The sequence below is a fragment of the Fundulus heteroclitus genome, chromosome 7, assembly GCF_011125445.2.
Source record: "Fundulus heteroclitus isolate FHET01 chromosome 7, MU-UCD_Fhet_4.1, whole genome shotgun sequence".
NCBI classification, from domain to species: domain Eukaryota; kingdom Metazoa; phylum Chordata; class Actinopteri; order Cyprinodontiformes; family Fundulidae; genus Fundulus; species Fundulus heteroclitus.
Window position 1 is genome coordinate 29,813,422 of NC_046367.1, and position 20,000 is coordinate 29,833,421.

Here is a 20,000-nt window from a genome sequence, read left to right on the forward strand (position 1 = left end):
TGCAAACCATAATAATAATAAAAAAAATCTTTACTTTTCAGACCTGTTGACTAAATCAGTTTTTGATCCATTTTGCAATATCCGAACCGAGCTTTATCTGTGCTGCAATGCAATAACTTGAAGCATTGTTTGGTAAATAATAATAAAAGGAAATCTTAAAATTACAGATCCTGAATGCAGTACCCGGATGCAATTCGAACAACAAAAAAAGATAAGAAATGTGCAAAGCCAAACTAGATGAAAATATTATTGAGTCAGTGAAATTCCCAGTTGGTTTTCCAGCAGAGTGTTTAGATGGGGCTCACTAGTCATTTAAATGTGAGGTGACAGTAATGAAAGTAAATTGTCGCGGTTCTGAAAGTTATAGCTGCAGCCTCGGCACAAATAGTGAAAAATCGTTTAACTGGACGTCTGCAGGAGACAAGGACCCCCGTGTCATTCAGTGGAGCTTTAAGTTATTATTAGGCTCTAAATCAGATGCCATAATGGAACATTTTTTTTCCTTTTCCCCCTCCTCCACAATCTATTGAATATGTTGCTAATATAATGTTGACTGGTGCACATCTGCAAATAGGGCCCAATGAAACGGCGATTCAAAACCGGTGTGTTGAGGATGAAGCGCCGTGTTAGTTTCAATGTTGATCTCGTCTGATCAGAGCACCTTCTTCCACGTGCGTTGCTTTTAAGGCATTTTAAAATGAACCTCCTATGGCTTTCATCTCGTTCCTCTTTCATAAAGGCCGCATTCGTTGAGTGCACAACAAAGGGTCTCCGTCTGAACAGATTCTCCCAACTGAGCTGCAGACCTTGCAGCTCCTCCAGCGTTAACATGGACCTCCTGGTTGCTTCTGTGATCAATGCTCTGATTACTTATCCATCTGGCTGATAGGTTTGCATTTGTGCATTCTCTTTCCTAAATACTATACTTTTAAGATGTTTACTAGTAAAAAAAAATTACTGAAAATACCATTATTTCTCCTGCAATTCATAGTTGTGCACTCCTTTGTCGGTCTATCCCTTAAATTCCCTAGAAAAAACATGGTTGTTCGTGGTGTTAGCCTGACAAAATGTGAAAAGGTTTGAGGTATATACCTTTTTTCTTTCATGCACTGCTTGTCCTGAATTTTGCAACATGCGAACTATGATTAAATCCATTAATTAAAAGCATTTACTCGGGTATTTTTTTCTGAATGAGTGTGCTGTGTTCCTTCTTTTCATCGGTCCCTTTCCACCTTCCCTGATGTTCTTTTTTTTTTTTTTTTTTTTTTGAACAAAATAAGCTGATTTCTGATTTCCCTGTGTGGTCTGTATCTCCAGATTTCTGCTGGCTCAGCTTCAGCTGTAACAGAGGAGAGCAGAGGGACGCCCACAGCTTTAAACTGCTTTAGCATAAATCAATGGCTCATCTTAGGTAAATCTCAGCCTGACGTCCAGGCCGGAGCAGATCTTAGGGTCGCCGCCTAGCGGCAGGAGAGCAGCTGGAACATTTTTGCTTCACAATGCTCCCATTTCCATTATTATTTACCGTTTTCTGAACCATTTATTTGATTGGATGAAAGATTGCAAACACAGGGCGCGTTTTCTTTTCAGGAATACTGTAGCTTATATCCACCACTAATTAAAGGACATCCTGAACAAATAGTTTACCCTGTTGTTTAGGGTTTATTATAGATGATGAATTTCATATTCAGACCTTGATCTTTGAAGTTGTCTGGGGGGCTGATGAAAGCCTGTGGTGCTCGTGTTTGAAGTGCGCGCAGCAGCTGGCTTTGTGTTCGCGGGGCTCCTCCCGTTTCTGTGATGAAGTTCGGATGCGCGTCACCAAGCAGCGCGCACAGCTGAGGAGCTTCCCCGACGCCTCGGCACGGCACGGCACGGCACTGCACGAGAGATGGGGAGATGCGTGGATCACGATCACGGGAGGCTTCCAGCGTGACACTGACCGTCGTTTGTACCCTCCCAGAATGTGTCGCCGCGCTTTGTGTGTGCACTGACCGAGCTGATCTGGATTCAGAAGACCCAGCTGCGCCCATTCCCTCTCTACAAAGCGTCCTTGGCTGCGTGGACCGTGGAAAAAAAAAACCTCGGCTCGTCCCCGTGATTTAGTTTTACTCCCAACAGATCGTGCGTGCGTTATTTAATCGGATCCGGGAAATGTTGGCATGGCCGCCTCGGGAGCTCATAAGTGTCCGAAGAGTGAGAAGTTGGACGAGGCGCAGGCTTTGGCCAAGAGCTGCGCGGGGAGACCAGACTTCCTGCCGTGTGATGGACTCTCCATCTGCGCGACGCACAGCCACGGGAAGTGCTTCAAACTGCACTGGTGCTGCCACTTGGGCTGGTGTCACTGTAAGTTTGTTTTTGCACGCGTTAATGAGCAATCTGGATCAATAAGGCTGAAAACTCGGCTTTTATGGTGGCCAAAAAACAATTTATCCATCTTCAAAAGACGGGCTGAACATTTTCTTTAGATTACATCAAAAAAAAGATTACATAGAAATAAATATATTTGATTACCAAATAAGGTGGCGATTTAAGTGCGTTTCAGTACGTTAGAATACCATCAAAAGGGTTTTTAAATAATCCAGTACAAAAATTATATAAATAAATTGTAGGGATTCATTAAACATCAGTTTAAGTTGCGGACAACTAATGATTAATATTACAGTGTAGATTCTATGTTGTATGACAATTGGGTTGAATTATGTGTCCATTAAAGTGGACACCATGCATCACTGGCTATATTTTACCTGAGAGGCTGACCATTGCTGTCACTATAATGTTCATGAAAAGGTTTGAACCACAGTATTTGTTTCTGTTGTAAGTTTTTTTTTTTTTTTTAAAAAAGCAAAACATTCTCCATTGTAAATTATTTGTGTTACAGTTTGAGTTTTAATTTTACTTTTTTATTTTTGTAAGGCTGATGCAATAAAGACATAAAGAGCTGGATGTAGGAAGTAGAAGTTACACAAGTGTGTCCTAATAAATTAGAAAGTCATCAACTATATTTATTCACTTTAAAAAGTAAATTACTTAAATTATATATATATATATATATATATATATATATATATATATATATATATATATATATATATATATACACATATATATATATATATATATATATATATATATATATAAAACAAATAGATTATTTTGAATTTTTTAAGCATATTTTTCCAGCAATTTTATTACTATTTATGATATTGTTGTTAAAGTTAAAATCATTAATTACTGCCAATTTATATGTGACTGTATTGTTCTTAGAAATATTTTAACTGCAGTAAATATGACTGCTGCAAAAGAAAAACATATTTGCTACTTAACTGTGACCTTATATATATATATATATATATATATATATATATATATATATATATATATATATATATATATATATATATATATATATATATGTGTGTGTGTGTGTGTGTGTGTGAATTATTTTTTGGCTGAAGTCACAAATTATTTTTACATGTATTTTTAGGGTAGTGAAATAATACAGCTTGATAAGTGGGAGTGTCATCAAGAAGTTAATTCATATTAAGTCAGTTCACGAAATGAAACTTGTACACTGATATATTTCTGCCAATTTCATTTTGCAGCTATGAACATCCCAAATTAATTTTTTAAAAGAAATATTATATAAGTTATTAAAAAAGGATTTACTATTTAGAAAGGTCATGCTAAGCACTACACAATAATGGGGAAGCTGCTAACGTGACAGTTTTCCAGCAGACATTCAACAAACACTTTCAGGTCATAGTTCTGCAATAAACACTGCACCGTATGACAGATCACGCTGTCCTTCAGCATTATGTCGATCATGGTCGTGTGTGTTTACACAGCATGCTCTGTGATTACGGAACCAAAGGGCGTGGTTTACAATTTGCAGCTTTCGCCTGAAAGATTTGAGGACTTAAAAGGCACCAGCAGGGTGACCAGGGTTGTCCATGTCTTGCATACAACAGCTTTTCAGATCAGTTCAGTGCTTTACAAGCAGTAATAGTTGTTGTGCACCAACATTGTAATGTGTGCGTCGGATTCTGCTTGGCAACGTATTTCTCGTATCAGACGGACTCTGAAAGATCATGCAGTGCATCTGCTCTCGTTGAGCACCACGGTCTCCTGCTGCTTCTGCAGCTGTCTTTGCTTTGAATTATATCACTATGTCAGAGTTGTTCAGAAATATTGTACCACCCCGTACAGTTCATAGCGATTAGGGGTCTGTGGATACCTGCTGAAGTGGATCAGAGCCATAATATTGGTAGGATGACATCAGCCTTTCATTTCCTTGTCAGGACCCAAAGATTGATCTCAACATGTAAAGAACAGGTGTAGATCACGGCACAAAAGGATGAAGCCACAACAGGTCATTGTCAAAGAAGCCAGGGCTTCCCAGAGGGCTTTATGCAAGACTTTTATTGGAAAGTTTAGTGGAAGGAAAACTCTTGTGTGGTAAAAGGGGATCTACAAGCAACACAGTTTTGAAACTGTTGTAAAGCAAAGCCCATTCAAGAGTTTGGGTGAGATTTAAAAGGTCTGGACTGAGTAGTTTGTGCTTCGAGAGCAACCCCGCTCAGACACATCCATGACATGGGCTACAAATGTCGCATTGCTTGTGTTGAGTTATAACTTGACTGGTAACAACATCAGAAGTGTCAAACCTGAGCTAAGGAGAAAACAAACTGGACTGTTGCTCAGTGGTTCAAAGTCTTGTTTTCAGTTGAGAATAGATTTTGCATATCCTTTGGAAATCAAGGTCCCAGAGTCAGAAGGAAAAGTGTGAAGTTTCCACTGTCAGTGTTGATTTTGAGCCCTTTCATTGGCCGGTGTTGGTTTGCTGTGTCTTTTGAAGTCCAAAGTCAGTGCCGTCATCTAGCAGGAAATCGGGAGGCTAATTTTGTGCTTATGACTCTAATTGACAATTATTTAGTGAGAATGAATTTCCTGCTGTAAACTAAATTTTCAGTGTTATTATTTATTGAGTAATATATTGTATTAGCTTCACTGCCCTCGTAATTGTTTAGCAACAGTAATGGTAAAAGGCTTGAGTTAAATTTTCTCAGTGGTGCGTGATGTTCACTTTAGAAGATTATTTGCGATTTCTGCCCAACATAATTTGAACAGTTCCTTTAGTCTTTAGTCTCTACTTGATGTTATGGATATTATTATTGTAAGTCCAAGTGTTGGAAGGACTGGCAAGAGTCAGTAGAGGTGCTCAGCTTTTCTCGCTGACCGCCAGCCATGCGGGTCATTTTTGTGAGCTTACGCAGGTTATCTGGTAGGTTGGAGTTTATGGAGTGACACACAAGAGTCCAATCAAATATACCATAAAAACCCACAAACATAGAAGAAAGCTGCTTTTGAAGAGCTGCTGACTGTTGTGTACACAATGCGTTGTAAAGTCAATAACCAAACTGTATCATCAATACTAAAATTTCACCATCTGTGCTGTCAAAACTGCTGAATATATGCTGGACCTAAGGGGGACTTAGATGATTAAATAGCATGGCCATAAAGTGTTAGAGAAAGTTTTATCTTTCTCAAACACTGCTCTGAGCACATTCTATCCTCAGAGCAACTTGTATTTTATATTTAACAACATCTCTACATCTATTATAGATACTCCCTGCATTATTAACGATAGAGCCTAGTTTAGGGTTCAACAGATTCAAACCTTCAAACCCCTTGAAAATAAAGTATGTCGTCTGAACAATGGAGGCAGCTCATAAGCACAGAGGGATTTTTATGTTCCAGATCCTGGTTCTGTTTTTTTTTCTTTCTGTTTCTGTCTCTGTGACACATTTATTTTCTTGGTACTGTCTGATGACTCTGTCACACATCTGAATCATCGCTTTCATTTCTGCTTTTAAAGGCCAAGTCTGGTGATTTCCTGTTAATGTCTTAGTGATTTGGAGCATTTTAACACCATCCTTAAAATGTAGGTATATATAGGTAATATACAATCATTTAAATGCTGAATAAATCTCAGCAGCTGCCCACATGTATTCGGATTGTATTTAGACTCAACATAATGCTTTTAACACTCTGCAGGCCAGCCGGTGTTTATTTAATGGCTGAAAATAGCACTTCTGTAAAGCTTGTTCTGAAGCTGATAATAAGCATGGGCCAGGTACAGTTGCACAGGAATACCAATGTTTAAAAATAGCTGTTTGAAATTGCTAAAATAAATTTCTGCCTCCTCTGATGTCCTTTTAAACACCTAATTAATACTGAAAATAAAGTTGAGTTCTCATCTACAGAGAAAAATGTTCTGGTTATTGCATTTTATCATCCTTGTAAGGAAATGCTAGGGAGTCACCAGAGTTTTCCTTGGATGAATGGAGGATAAAATAGTTTAAAGCTGGCCCTCCCCCACCTACTGCTGCACACTGATGGCTAACTGCTGAAAATGTCACACAGGCACCACTGGTTTGCAAAACAAAGACCAGGAAATGTTCTCCAAATCCCTCCCAGATCACATGTCAAGTCATGGTCTTGGACACCCACCACTCTCATTAAAGTTATGCTGTTTAAAAACAAGAATTAACATTAAATTTAGCCAATGTCTTTGATTCTTAAATCTATGGATAAAAATAAAGATAAAGAAGTGTTACAGATTTACAATGGAATATCTAATAATATGTTAGAGTATTTAAGCAGCAGAGAGAATTATTGTTGATTTTCTGTTTTGCATAAAAAATGGATCCTATCACTGATTTTTATTATAAAATTTTCTGGAAATACCATCACACCGTGGTGTTTTTACTGAACACTGCCATATCATAATAATCTTATACTGCCCTATCCCTAGCTAATGACAATGCATTCATCAAAGAGTGTTGATAGAGTGTTTTATATAATAAAAAACAACAGAATTGTCTGATAGCATTTGTTTTGACATTTTTTTAGAACATTGTCGTAAATTAGTCTCATACTGCTTCTGATTTTAATGCAGTTGGGTTGCCTGCTAATGCATATTGTACACATACCAAGTGTCAGGATTCTCTGTGCTGCTCTACTCTAACTCTATTCCACAGGTGTGTCTGGTTGGCTGAGGAGGCGTGGCCCACACCTGCAGCTCGTTGCAGGCGGCTTCCTCTGGCTTCTTAAGCAGAGCGCTGACAGATGGAAGACGCCAGAGCCTTAACCAGTCGTGGTACGACGTGGCCTCTGTCCCTACGCTCGGACACCAGCTTGTGAGTTTTTGCTCTTCGTTTTTTGACTAATTTTTGGATCTCTGTTTGCCTCAGATTTTTGTGCTTGGATGCACTCACCCGTCTTGACGTCTCGTTCCGAAGAAACAGACCAGCAGAACCGCCTGCTCAGATTTTGCTCTGGCGCTCCCCTCATACTTCCTGGATGTTACCCAGTGAGGCCTGAGTTCCCCTCTCCCGGTTCCTGCTGGTTCTGCATTCACTCTGGTCAATCCATCTGTCAACCGTTGCCGACGAGGTTCGCTCAGGATCCCTCGCCAGTTGCATCAGCCGTCCTCAGCCACCAGCCGCCTAACTCCAGCTGAGTAGAATCATAGAGTATTCCCGACGCTACTTCTTCCCGGTTAGGTCCGCCCGGCTAAATGGTAAGCAGCGCACTTCTAGCTATTCCCCTGGTTCAACTTTCGTAGTTTCTGACTTCCTCTTTCTTACAGACTCGCCAGCCTTGACGTTCTGACCCAGCCGACTCACCCGTAGTCCCGTCCTTAGATCTGCTTGTTTCTTATAATAAACATCTTAAGACTGTGTTTTGCCTCCCGATCGTATCTGCATGTGGACTCGTCACCTGAAAACCATGACAGAAGAAGGCTCTGGCCACCAAAGTCCAGCGGATACGTTCGGGCGGCAGTTAGCCGCACAGCAAGAGCAGATGCAGTCACTAGGTTTAGCCGTAAATTCAACACAGGAGCAGCTTCATAGATTAGCCGCTCAGTTTAGCCAGCTCATGGACACAGTTACTTCCGCGATGACGTCGCCTGTCACTCAAAACATTAGCACCCCGCCTCCCGTCGCTCCGAGCACTGATAATCAGCTTTGGGCTCCGCCACTTGAGAGCGCGTCACCTAGTCCGGAGAAATTCTCTGGTGACCATGGGAGTTGCGGAGGTTTCCTTTTCCAGTGTAGACTGGTGTTTAACCAATCCCCCCAGACTTTCGCCTCAGATGAGGTTAAGATATCTTATGTACTACGACTCCTAACAGGTAAAGCACTTAGTTGGGCTGAGGCTCGATTCCCTGATTGTCAGTCATTCGGGGTTACTTTTCAGGAATTCGTTACCGAGTTTAAGACTATTTTTTCGCCCGAGTTAGATTCGGCTCATCAGTCTCGTCATCTCCTTTCGTTAAAACAGCGCGGTCGACGCGTATCTGACTTCTCAGTGGAGTTTCGTACGGTTGCCGCAGCGGCGGATTGGCAACCAAGACCGTTAAAGGCAGTATTTTTTCAGGCTCTTGATGAGTCCCTTAAGGATGAATTAGCCCGGGTGGAGGAACCCGGGGATTTTGAGGATTTTGTGGCGCTAGCCATCCGGTTGGATACCCGGCTACGTAGTCGGAGCCGAGTTAGACAGAACCAAGTCATGCGATCATCCACCCCTTCCACGCTCACCCATAGGGAACCGCGGTCCGCTCCATCACCTCCTGAACCCATGCAGTTGGGCCAGGTTGGTTTAACCAATAAGGAGCGTCAACAGCGTTTCGCGGGCAACTTATGTCTATACTGTGGAGGGGAGGGTCATTTCCTTAAGGATTGTCCGGTTCGGCCAAAAGATCCAGTCCACCGTTCGTAACGGGGAGAACGGTGGACGTTAATAGTTCTAGCCCCCGAGTAGTAACTAAGGCGCCATCTCTTTCTCGCTTACATTTACCAGTGACGTTAATGTTTGATCAGGATACTTTCGATGTCTCGGCTCTAGTTGATTCCGGTTCGGACTTCAACCTAATTGACCAAACCGTAGTGGATCAGCTTCGTGTGCCGGTCGAACCTTTACCCGAGCCTCTCCGGGTGTCGTCCTTGGATGGGCAGAGTTTAACCTTAATCACCCATCGCACTCGACCTCTAGTAGTGATAGTTTCGGGTAACCACCGGGAACAACTTTCGTTTTTTGTGTTCCCTGTAAAGCGTTCACCCGTTGTTTTGGGTTTAGCCTGGTTAAGTGTCCACAGCCCGCAGTTTAACTGGGCCGAGTCCCGGTTAGAATCTTGGTCTCCAGCTTGTCATTCTCGTTGCTTACAGTCCGCTCGTCCTGTATCTGTTACCCCTTCCCCTGAGACAGAGTCTGGGGACGTTCTTGACCTATCGCTAGTTCCGGAGGAATACCACGATCTTCAGAGAGTATTCAGTAAGACTCAGGCTTGTTCACTTCCCCCACATCGCCCTTACGATTGCGCTATTGACCTTTTGCCTGGGGCTCCACTACCGGTGAGTCGGCTCTACAACATCTCCAGGTCAGAACGTCAAGCGCTCGAGAAGTATATAGGGGAATCTCTAGCTACGGGGTTAATCCGTCCTTCATCCTCCCCATTGGGCGCGGGGTTTTTTTTCGTTGGTAAGAAGGATGGAACCCTTCGACCCTGTATCGATTATCGAGGGCTTAACCAAATAACCGTTAAGAACAAGTACCCGCTCCCTCTATTATCCTCAGCCCTCGAACCAGTCCAGAATGCTAAGATCTTCACTAAACTTGATCTGCGCAACGCTTATCATTTGGTTCGGGTGAGACAGGGGGATGAGTGGAAGACGGCCTTTAAGACCCCGCTAGGTCACTTTGAATACTTAGTCATGCCTTTTGGTTTGTGCAATGCCCCGGCAGTTTTTCAAGCATTAGTGAACGATGTCCTTCGGGATTTTCTGAATGTTTTTGTTTTCGTTTATCTTGACGATATCCTGATTTACTCTCGTGACCTAGAACAACATAAACAACACGTCCGTCTTGTTCTCCAGCGATTATTAGAGAATCGCTTATTTGTTAAGGCCGAGAAGTGTGATTTTCACCAGTCTTCTGTTTCCTTTCTTGGTCTGATTTTAGAGGGCGGACAGGTGAAGTCTGATCCAGAAAAGATAAGGGCAGTGGTGGAATGGCCTGTTCCTGAGTCGCGCAAACAGCTCCAACGCTTTCTTGGTTTCGCTAACTTCTATCGGCGCTTTATCAGGAACTATAGTCAGGTAGCATCTCCTTTACATGCTCTCACTTCCCCCAAAGTACCTTATGTCTGGAGTCCAGAGGCCGAGGAGGCTTTCAGTAAACTTAAGGCCCGTTTTTCCCAGGCTCCCATACTAGTTCACCCCGACCCAGCCAAACAGTTTATCTTAGAGATCGATGCCTCTAATACCGGGGTGGGAGCGGTTTTGTCCCAACAGTCGGAGGTAGACTGTAAGTTGCACCCTTGTGCGTTCTTCTCCCGTCGTTTATCACCAGCAGAGCAGAACTATGATGTAGGTGATCGTGAGCTACTAGCTATTAAACTAGCGTTGGAGGAGTGGCGGCACTGGTTAGAGGGATCCGAGCAGCCCATCATAATATGGACAGATCACAAGAACCTCTCCTATCTGCAGTCAGCCCGTCGACTCAACTCTAGACAGGCCCGTTGGTCTTTGTTTTTCTCTCGATTCAACCTCACCATCACCTACAGACCCGGCTCCAGAAATGTCAAGCCTGATGCACTGTCCCGTCTGTTTACATCTTCTGAACAAGAGAGGGAGCCGGAACCGATTCTTCCTCCCACCTGTACAGTTGGAGCGCTGCATTGGGATCTGGAGGACAGAATCAGACAGGCCCAACTCTTAGACCCGGACCCAGGTACAGGGCCACCTGGGCTTAAGTACGTTCCCCAGTCTGTTCGTCCTGAGGTTCTACGTTGGAGTCATGACACGAAGTTTTCCGCCCATCCGGGCATTTTTAGAACCCAGTCCCAGGTCTCCCGGCGATTCTGGTGGCCTTCATGGACGAAGGATGTTCGAGAATATGTTCTCGCCTGCCCCGTTTGCGCCCAGAATAAGTCTTCTACACAGCCACCTTCCGGTTTGTTAAATCCTCTTCCCATCCCCAGACGTCCATGGTCCCACATAGCGATTGATTTCGTTACCGGTCTCCCATTGTCCCAAGGTATGTCAACTATTCTGACGGTAGTTGATCGGTTTTCTAAGTCCTGTCATCTTATTCCCATCCGCAAATTACCCAACGCACTCCAGACAGCTCAGCTTCTTATCAGACATGTGTTCAGACTTCACGGCATCCCTGTTGATATCCTCTCTGACCGGGGTCCTCAGTTTATCTCCCAGGTCTGGCGGCACTTTTGCTCTGCTCTGGGTGCCCGTTATACACTCACCTCTGGATATCATCCTCAGACTAATGGCCAAACTGAACGCATGAACCAGCAACTAGAAACTACTCTCCGCTGCCTTACGTCATCTTCACCCTCCGACTGGAACAAGTTTTTGCCCTGGGTGGAGTATGCCCTTAATTCACACATCACCTCAGCTACTGGACGTTCACCTTTTGAGGTTGCTTTAGGATATCAGCCTCCACTTCTACCCACAGATGAACTCAGGATTCCCTTCACCTCCGTAAACGACTACATTGCTCGCTGCCAGGACATCTGGAGAACAACTATCACTGCCCTCACTCGCACCGCAGAGCGGAGCAAGAGGTTTGCCGACCAGCACCGCCGACCAGCTCCTCAGTATCGCCCCGGTCAGAAGGTTTGGTTATCTTCCAGAGACGTTTTGTCCAATCCATCCGCTAAAAAGCTTGCTCCCCGGTTCACTGGTCCCTATGAGATAGAGACAGTGATTAACCCGAGCACTGTCCGTTTACGTTTGCCCCCTCACTCCCGAGTACACCCTACTTTTCATGTGTCCCAGATCAAGCCCGTTTTGGACAGCAACTTGTGCCCTCCTTCCGGACCCCCTCCACCCTCCCAGGACAGTCAGAACCCTCGGGTTCTCAGGGTTGTGGATGCCCGTCGGCGAGGTAGGGGTCACCAATACCTCGTCGACTGGGAGGGTCGTAGCTCTGAGGAGCGCTCGTGGGTTTCCGCAGCTACTATTTTGGATAAGGACTTGATTTCAGATTTTTGGGCTACTCAGCCCAGCACCTCTTCGTCTGGGCCGCCAGGAGGCGGCCGTTGAGGGGGGGGTAGTGTCAGGATTCTCTGTGCTGCTCTACTCTAACTCTATTCCACAGGTGTGTCTGGTTGGCTGAGGAGGCGTGGCCCACACCTGCAGCTCGTTGCAGGCGGCTTCCTCTGGCTTCTTAAGCAGAGCGCTGACAGATGGAAGACGCCAGAGCCTTAACCAGTCGTGGTACGACGTGGCCTCTGTCCCTACGCTCGGACACCAGCTTGTGAGTTTTTGCTCTTCGTTTTTTGACTAATTTTGGATCTCTGTTTGCCTCAGATTTTTGTGCTTGGATGCACTCACCCGTCTTGACGTCTCGTTCCGAAGAAACAGACCAGCAGAACCGCCTGCTCAGATTTTGCTCTGGCGCTCCCCTCATACTTCCTGGATGTTACCCAGCGAGGCCTGAGTTCCCCTCTCCCGGTTCCTGCTGGTTCTGCATTCACTCTGGTCAATCCATCTGTCAACCGTTGCCGACGAGGTTCGCTCAGGATCCCTCGCCAGTTGCATCAGCCGTCCTCAGCCACCAGCCGCCTAACTCCAGCTGAGTAGAATCATAGAGTATTCCCGACGCTACTTCTTCCCGGTTAGGTCCGCCCGGCTAAATGGTAAGCAGCGCACTTCTAGCTATTCCCCTGGTTCAACTTTCGTAGTTTCTGACTTCCTCTTTCTTACAGACTCGCCAGCCTTGACGTTCTGACCCAGCCGACTCACCCGTAGTCCCGTCCTTAGATCTGCTTGTTTCTTATAATAAACATCTTAAGACTGTGTTTTGCCTCCCGATCGTATCTGCATGTGGACTCGTCACCTGAAAACCATGACACCAAGATTCTTATTTAAACTACTTGGCTGCCTTTTATTGGTGTGTACAACATCCAAGTGTGATCTTTATATTCTTAAGCAGTAAAGTAGCAGAATGCAGTATCGAGACACCTCTGTAATAATTCAGTTTCAATGCCCTGTTTAGCAATAGCATCATCAATAAAACAACCTAGTTATCCTAGAGCAGAAAATCTGATATCGCTACCAGACACAATTGTGCCTAATGTTGCTAATTTGCATCAGTCCTGAAGATAAATTTATATCTATTGTATGTGCTATAATGGCTGCAAAATGGGATAATTTTGTTTTTTTTATATACTTGCAGATACATTTGGGTGCTAAGGGGTAAATGCAAGAAATTATAAGATATTGTATCACTTTAAAACAGTTTTTAATTTATGTCACCCTTTACGCATGTATATTCAGGATGAAATAGGATTTTAGAAACATCACAGACTGAAAATCCTCAGTATGAAAAAGGTTTTATGTGGCTGTAGGCGTTTCTTTTAGAAATAAATAGTTTGTTATCCCACTGTACTCATTAATTTACTTTACATTGTGTATGCTGGAAACATGCAGCTTCACATTCACCATTTCCACCTTTTCTTTGGCTCTGAGAGGCGTTGGCTGCATTTCCTTCCTTCCTTTACCTCTAACGACCTGTCTCTCCATTTGAACCTTTTTCAGCCTGCAGACTGTCACTAGTCCCAAGTAGCAGACACCCAACCCCTGACAGCATGTCCATCTCTTTGCGCTGTCCCCAATTTATCCCCATCTCACTCCAGCTGGTCTGAAAATCCTCAGATCAGTGTAAAACACAATCACCGTCTCCTCTGTCGCCGCCACACAGGGGCTTACAGCGTGCAACCGCACAAGTCACATTGTAATCTTTTTGCTGTGTAATCGTGGGATTTCAGATGCCCCCTCTACATTCCCGAATGAGCCATGCGATTTTGAAATATTAGATGTGAAAGAAATATGATGAATCCCTTCCAGTGTTTATTGCAATCTACAGAAAGCATTTGGGATGCCCTGCAAAGCCAATTCAGTGTTGGTTTATCTGGTGAACGTAACAAGTTGCTCCACTGTTCTGGTGCAAGACATTTACAGAGAGCTGATATATTTAGTTGTGTCTTCTAAAGACATTCATAACCCTTCAACATTTTCAGATGTCACACTAAAACTACAAACTTTGATGTATTTTATTGGGGTTTTATGTGACAGATCAGCTTTCAAAATTAAAGGGGACAGATCATGATTTTTTTTATTTCTTCCTTTTCACACTGAAATAATTCAGTTGCCCATGTTTTCCGCCCCTTGTTCTGAGGTTCGTCTGAGATCAGCTCGTTTTAGTGTGGTTGCTTTAAATGCAAATGAGGCCCTTCTCACCCCGCCCTCTTCCATGTGGCTGAGCGTTCCACCCCATTCAGCCATTTTTGTAGTATGCTGGGGGATGGTTTAAAAATATTGACTTTTCCACTTGTAGCTTCAGCATCTTTCAGCTTGGACTACAAAATGTTAGTAAAAAAATAAAATGGGCATATTCTCAAAATTGGTTGGCAGTTCTGCAGCAAATACCATGACATAATTTTTCCCAAAACAGAGTAGAAAATAGAAAAAAATGAATGGCTTGAAAGATATGGTGCAAATAAAATATTAAGAGATCTATGCAGCAGGAGAGACTAAATTAAACTTTTCTGAACTCATATAGACTCCAAGTGCAAAACAAAAATAATTAAGGGCTAAAAAAGTGGATTTTTTATGACATGTCCCCTTGAAAGAGAGGACATTCTGAAAAGTGTGGCATGCTTATGTATTTAGCCCTGTCTGGGTCAATGCTTTGTAGAAACACATTTTGCTTCAATTCCAGATGCAAGTGTCTTGATGTACGTCTCTACCAGCTTTATACATTTAAGTCAGATATTTTTGACCTTGTTCTTTTCAAAACAGCTCAGTTAGTTGAACCTTTTTTGCTCAACCCTTGTCAGATTGGCTTGCATTTATGTCTCGACTTTGACTGGACCAAAAGCATGCCGCACTTTTTAGATTGTATGTAAAGAATTTTTGAAACCCAAGTATCCTTTTCCTTCCTATCCACAGATATGCACTACATTGTGTTGGTCTATCACATAAAATCCCAATCAAATACCCCAACATTTGTAGTTGAAACAAGACAAAATGTGCAGCTGCTCAAAATGTTTTGAATATTTTTGCAAGACATTCTTTATTTAGCTGCAGGGAAAATAATCACGATAAAGTTTCTCACCTTCACACCACTCTCTGCTTCCACTCTCAGCTTCCCTGTGCAGGACAGTCATGCACCATCAGTGAAAATAAACCATTTTTGGCCACTGAATCAGACAGAATCAGGGCGCCCACTGAGAAAACTGTACGCGGCTGCTTTCTCTGCTCGCCTCAGCTTGGCTCACTTCCTTCTTCTCTCCAGCAAAGCATAGTAGTGCTGAATGTAAAAGAGCAAAAACTCTGCGGCGGCCCCGTATCTCGCCGCGTTTCCATTTTGAATGCGCCAGCAGCTGCTGCCTGTTAGCATAAACTTGTTCAAAAGCTGATAATTGTTCGTCCACCACAGGGGAGCCTTGCTGGGCTGCCATTTTAATTACATTTTTAATAGCTTTTCACCAAAACAAACAAAAAAGGTCACTTTGCACAGCGTTTATGTCCTCAGACACAAATGATTTCCATTATCTGGGAACAGCATGGGGCGGCGATTACCTGTGACTTAATTCCTTCTTTTACTTTCTCGTATGCCGGCTGAAAACTGAGCAAAACCCCAGCGTTGCGCCTTTGAATGTTTTTTTTTTTTTTTTTTTTTCGTTGTATCCTTTTAGCTGTGGCTTTTTCGGCAGAGAAACGGAGAGGAAAGAAACAGAATTAGATGTAGGTGGAGGCAGTGTTCCCAGCTGGTGACAACAACATCAGTCCAAGCCTGTCATTAGCAGTAATTAGCTGTGTTTAGTGTCACCGCCAATATGTCACATCTGATGACTGCCTTTGCTCAAAGCATCAGTGAAACCACCTGGTCTGAAGGTTTTTTTTTTCCCCTCCTTCCTCTCACTTAATCCTTCTTTAACTGATTACACTCGCCAAACAGAGTGATGAATTACTCATTAACAAAGTCCATCAGAGGCCATAATGAGCGCTGAACAGTCTTGTCAGTCTGCTTGTTCCCTGTCAGCACCAATTTCTGATGCTGGGCTGCGTCTCCCCGCGTTGATACGGAAAGTGGGATCTCTCTGTCGGATTATCTCAGCTGTCTCATCTGTCAAAGAACAGTTCCGACTTGCAACTTTCTCCTGTAGCGAAACGTGGAGGTTTGCCGGGGTTTCTTCTGGCCTTTGCAGATTGATTCGCGGACTGATACTGAATTATAAACCGTTTCACCTTTTGTTAAAGGATCAGTAACGGGGCCGGAGGGCAGGTTCTTGACTGATTGTTCATGTTTGCAGACCGCAGCTCCTTCGATCATTTTAATTGCTGCTCTGTTGGCGGACGGAAGCGGAGCACGACCGAGAAGAGAAGTCGGTCTAGATATTAAACCACATTCCCTTTTTTGAGTTACTACCCTCCCACCGCAGCTCAGCTAATAAACCGGAAAAAGAGCTACGTTGTATACCCTATGGATTTGTCCGAGATGAATGTGAACCTTTTTCTAAACATTGTGTAATGTGTTTAAAGAAGAAAAGATTAGACGTAAGTTACTGGCCTCTGTGCAAAACGCCACGTGTGACAGAAAGCTACCACCGCACGGCATTCGCATTTTGAAACATGGTGGTGGCAGAATTATGTTGTGGGGAAGATTCTCTTCTGTGGAAGAGATGGGAGGGGAAACTGGTCAGAGTTGATGAGAACATAGATGGAGCTAAATGCAGGTCCAAACTGGAAGACAACCCTGTTCCCCTGCAGGAAAACACAAGATACGATTGAACGGTTTGGATTATTGGTATTCAAAGTCAGTCCTCAAGGGCCGTTGTCCATAGAGCTAAAACAGTGAGATTGAAAAGAGATTTGGCATTGTAAAATCAAACATTGAAAAATGAAACATTGAAAAATCACTTGCAGTGACATCAAAAAAAGACACTTGGCATTGAAAAATTAGACATTGAAAAGTCAAACATTGTTAGAAAGTAAAAACTTATGATTTTCTCATTTTATGCTGCAGTTTTTTTTTCAATGAGAGATGTTTTAATTGTCACGGCAGAGTTCCTTCAGCCACGATTTGACGACAAGCTGGCACTGTTTTGCCGTCGGGGGCGGGGCTAAATTGAAAGCCCCTTCATGGGCTTTCTGTTTTTTCTGGTACTGATCATCTACCTGCAGTGAACTTAGGGGAAAAGCTCCGGTCAAGTACCGCTGCTCAACCAAAAGAAAGGGTACTATTTTCATTAATACTATCTTCATTAGCTTATACAGCTAATGATTCTAGTGACACGGAACGAAACCAGTGAGTACCGGAAAAAAGGGAAAGCCCATGACGGGGCCTTCAATTTAGCACCACCTCTAGCAAAACAGTGCTAACTTGTAACGACATCGTAGCTGAAGAAACTCTGCAGTGACAATGAAAACATCTCTCATTGAAAAAAAGCTGCTGCATAAAATTAGAATATCATCATTTTGACTTTTCAATGTTTAATTTTTCAATGTTTGATTTTACAATGCCAAATCTCTTTTCAATGTCGCTGCAAGCTGTCACTGTTTTAGCTCTATAGTTGTCACGGTTCAACACAGCTGAACCTAATGAGTGCTTAATTAGGAGTTCTCTTTGATGACAGACTGAGAAGGTAAATCATTCATTTGGATCAGATGTGTTGGAGCAGGGACAGATCTAACCCATGTGGGAGACCGGCCCTCGAGGACTGGAGTTGGACATGCCAGGTTTACACTATACCAGATGCATATGCTAGAAAAGGCCAAGTCTGACATAAATAACCTCGAGAGTCAGAAGCAAGACTTTAAAATGTATGTTCACACACATTGTCCATCTGATTTTACGGAGATTGAGCTATTCTGCAAAGAGGAAATAGGCAAAAATGTCACGTCTCTAGACATGTTTCAGCAAATTTAAGACCTAAATAAATAATGAAAACTTTTAATTAACCTGATAGCTTAAGGCTTTCTCAATGTTCGCTTTTAAACTCATCTTAAAGGCCATTTCCATTTTTTGGCTTTCAATTTCAGTTTGATCTTATTTGGTTTTATTGGTGGGATTTTTTGATTTTCAGTTGTTCTTATGTCATACTTAAAAAAAAAAAACTTCCTTTAAGGTATACCTCTAGTATGCAGTTATGTACAACACTTTCTTTCAGCTGTGGTTGTTTAAAGTGCTTCATAATTAAAGTATGGCATAGTACGGTGAGCGGGTTGAATCAAACTTTATCAAACTTTAATTTTGTAGCGTATGCATTAAACTTTAAAACTGTTACTGGTGGCCAGTTTTAGCCAAATAATAATAATAATAAAAAATCTGTTTTCACACCAAATACACACTTTCCAATAGCAAAGGAACTGCTATTGAAAACACAACATATATATTTAGATTTTTATTGCTTAAAAACACAGTTAAACCTGTTTTAGGTTAACGGCTATTTCAGGTTTGCAAGAAAAGCTGAGCGTTGGGGAACAAATTCCCTTTTTTTTGCCCATTGCTTCCCTGGATCACGGGGCTTGTAGTTTTGTCACAACTTGATGACATGCACCTCAACAGGAACTACAAACCATGATACTGATACTAATTAATACTGCCAGGGCATTTCTCAAGAAAATTTAATAATTAACCCCCCCCCCCCCCCCGGAATAAAGCAGTAAATAATATAATTTAACACTTCTTAGGGCTAGACAGTATAAAAAAGAAACATATAGATAAAACAGAAATTATATCGATCGATATCGATAACAATCAAGTAAACCAAACATATATTTTAAGTGCAGCTTGGCCATTTTGTGTTTAATGAGCTATTTTTAGAGAAAGAACACACTAACACTGAATTCAAATTCAACCCTTTTATTCAACCAACTTTTACCAAACTGCAAGTAAAAAAAAAAAAGAATATGTGCTCTCTGAACTCATTGAAGTGGGCGGGGCTTGGTGACGGAGCATCCCTGAGTCTGTTTGTGATTGGTTGGGAGGATGTAATGACTGTGGTGTTAACCTACACGATAGGCTAGAATGAAACAGGAAGATTCTATTGAACTTTTTATTGACCTTTTTTTTCTATCGCGCCACACATGTATCGATCTATATATTATTATCAAATTATTGACCTACTGTTTTACACATGGTCATAAGAATTTCTATTATTCTTTTTAGTCTTTGGGCTCAGGAATGCAAAGTATTACCTCTACGGAACTGAATACAAATGTATGCCACACTTTTCAGATTTCTATTCAAAAGCCATTCAGTGTTTACTTGACTCTGAGTTTTTTGGTTGTAATGAAACAAACATATAAAAAAAGTTGCATGGGTATAAATGGTTTTGCATAACTCTGTAGATAGACTATTTTATCATCTTCAACAAATAGCTCACCACTGTCAGGTGTGTGTGTGTGTGTGTGTGTGAATGGATGAATGTGTGACTGTAGCTTAAAGCACTTTGGACTTGATAAAGCGCTATTCAAGTACAAGCCATTTACCATTCAGTATCTCATGTTTTCCAACAACCAAGACAAAAAAGATTAATTAGGCCTTCCCATTCAGCGGACAGGTCAGTAGTTCATAGCGGCGAATTTTCTCACAATGGGGGGTCTACTTAATCTGTCAATAGATGGTCCATAAATCACAGCTGGAGTACACAGGATGATCAGTAGGATCACTATATATTGTGTTAAAGACCCATTACCCACCAGTATTGGCAGGGAGATTGAATTAGGTGACCTCCTTCTTTTTCAGTTGGGGGGGTTCAATTATATTGAATCAGAAGAAAATTAAAATTTATCTTTCTAAGTGATGACACTTAGAAAGGATTTTCAACCAGCACGGCACTACAGGTTTTTCAGAAAAGTGGGGAAAACAACTTAAATCTTGTGACTCCTGGGTTACCTGATACT

The 20,000-nt window shown here is 42.5% G+C and overlaps 1 protein-coding gene across 1 annotated transcript in view; it reads left to right on the forward strand.

Moving 5' to 3' along the window:
• The first annotated feature begins 1,784 nt into the window (after window positions 1–1,784).
• The window catches only part of zgc:162707 (UPF0524 protein C3orf70 homolog B), a 38,404-nt gene continuing 20,188 nt past the window's right edge, over window positions 1,785–20,000 (forward strand). The window contains exon 1 of the mRNA XM_012878356.3: window positions 1,785–2,346. Coding sequence (XP_012733810.2) covers window positions 2,163–2,346 — 184 coding nt within the window. The 5' untranslated portion in view covers window positions 1,785–2,162. The remainder of the gene's footprint in view (window positions 2,347–20,000) is intronic.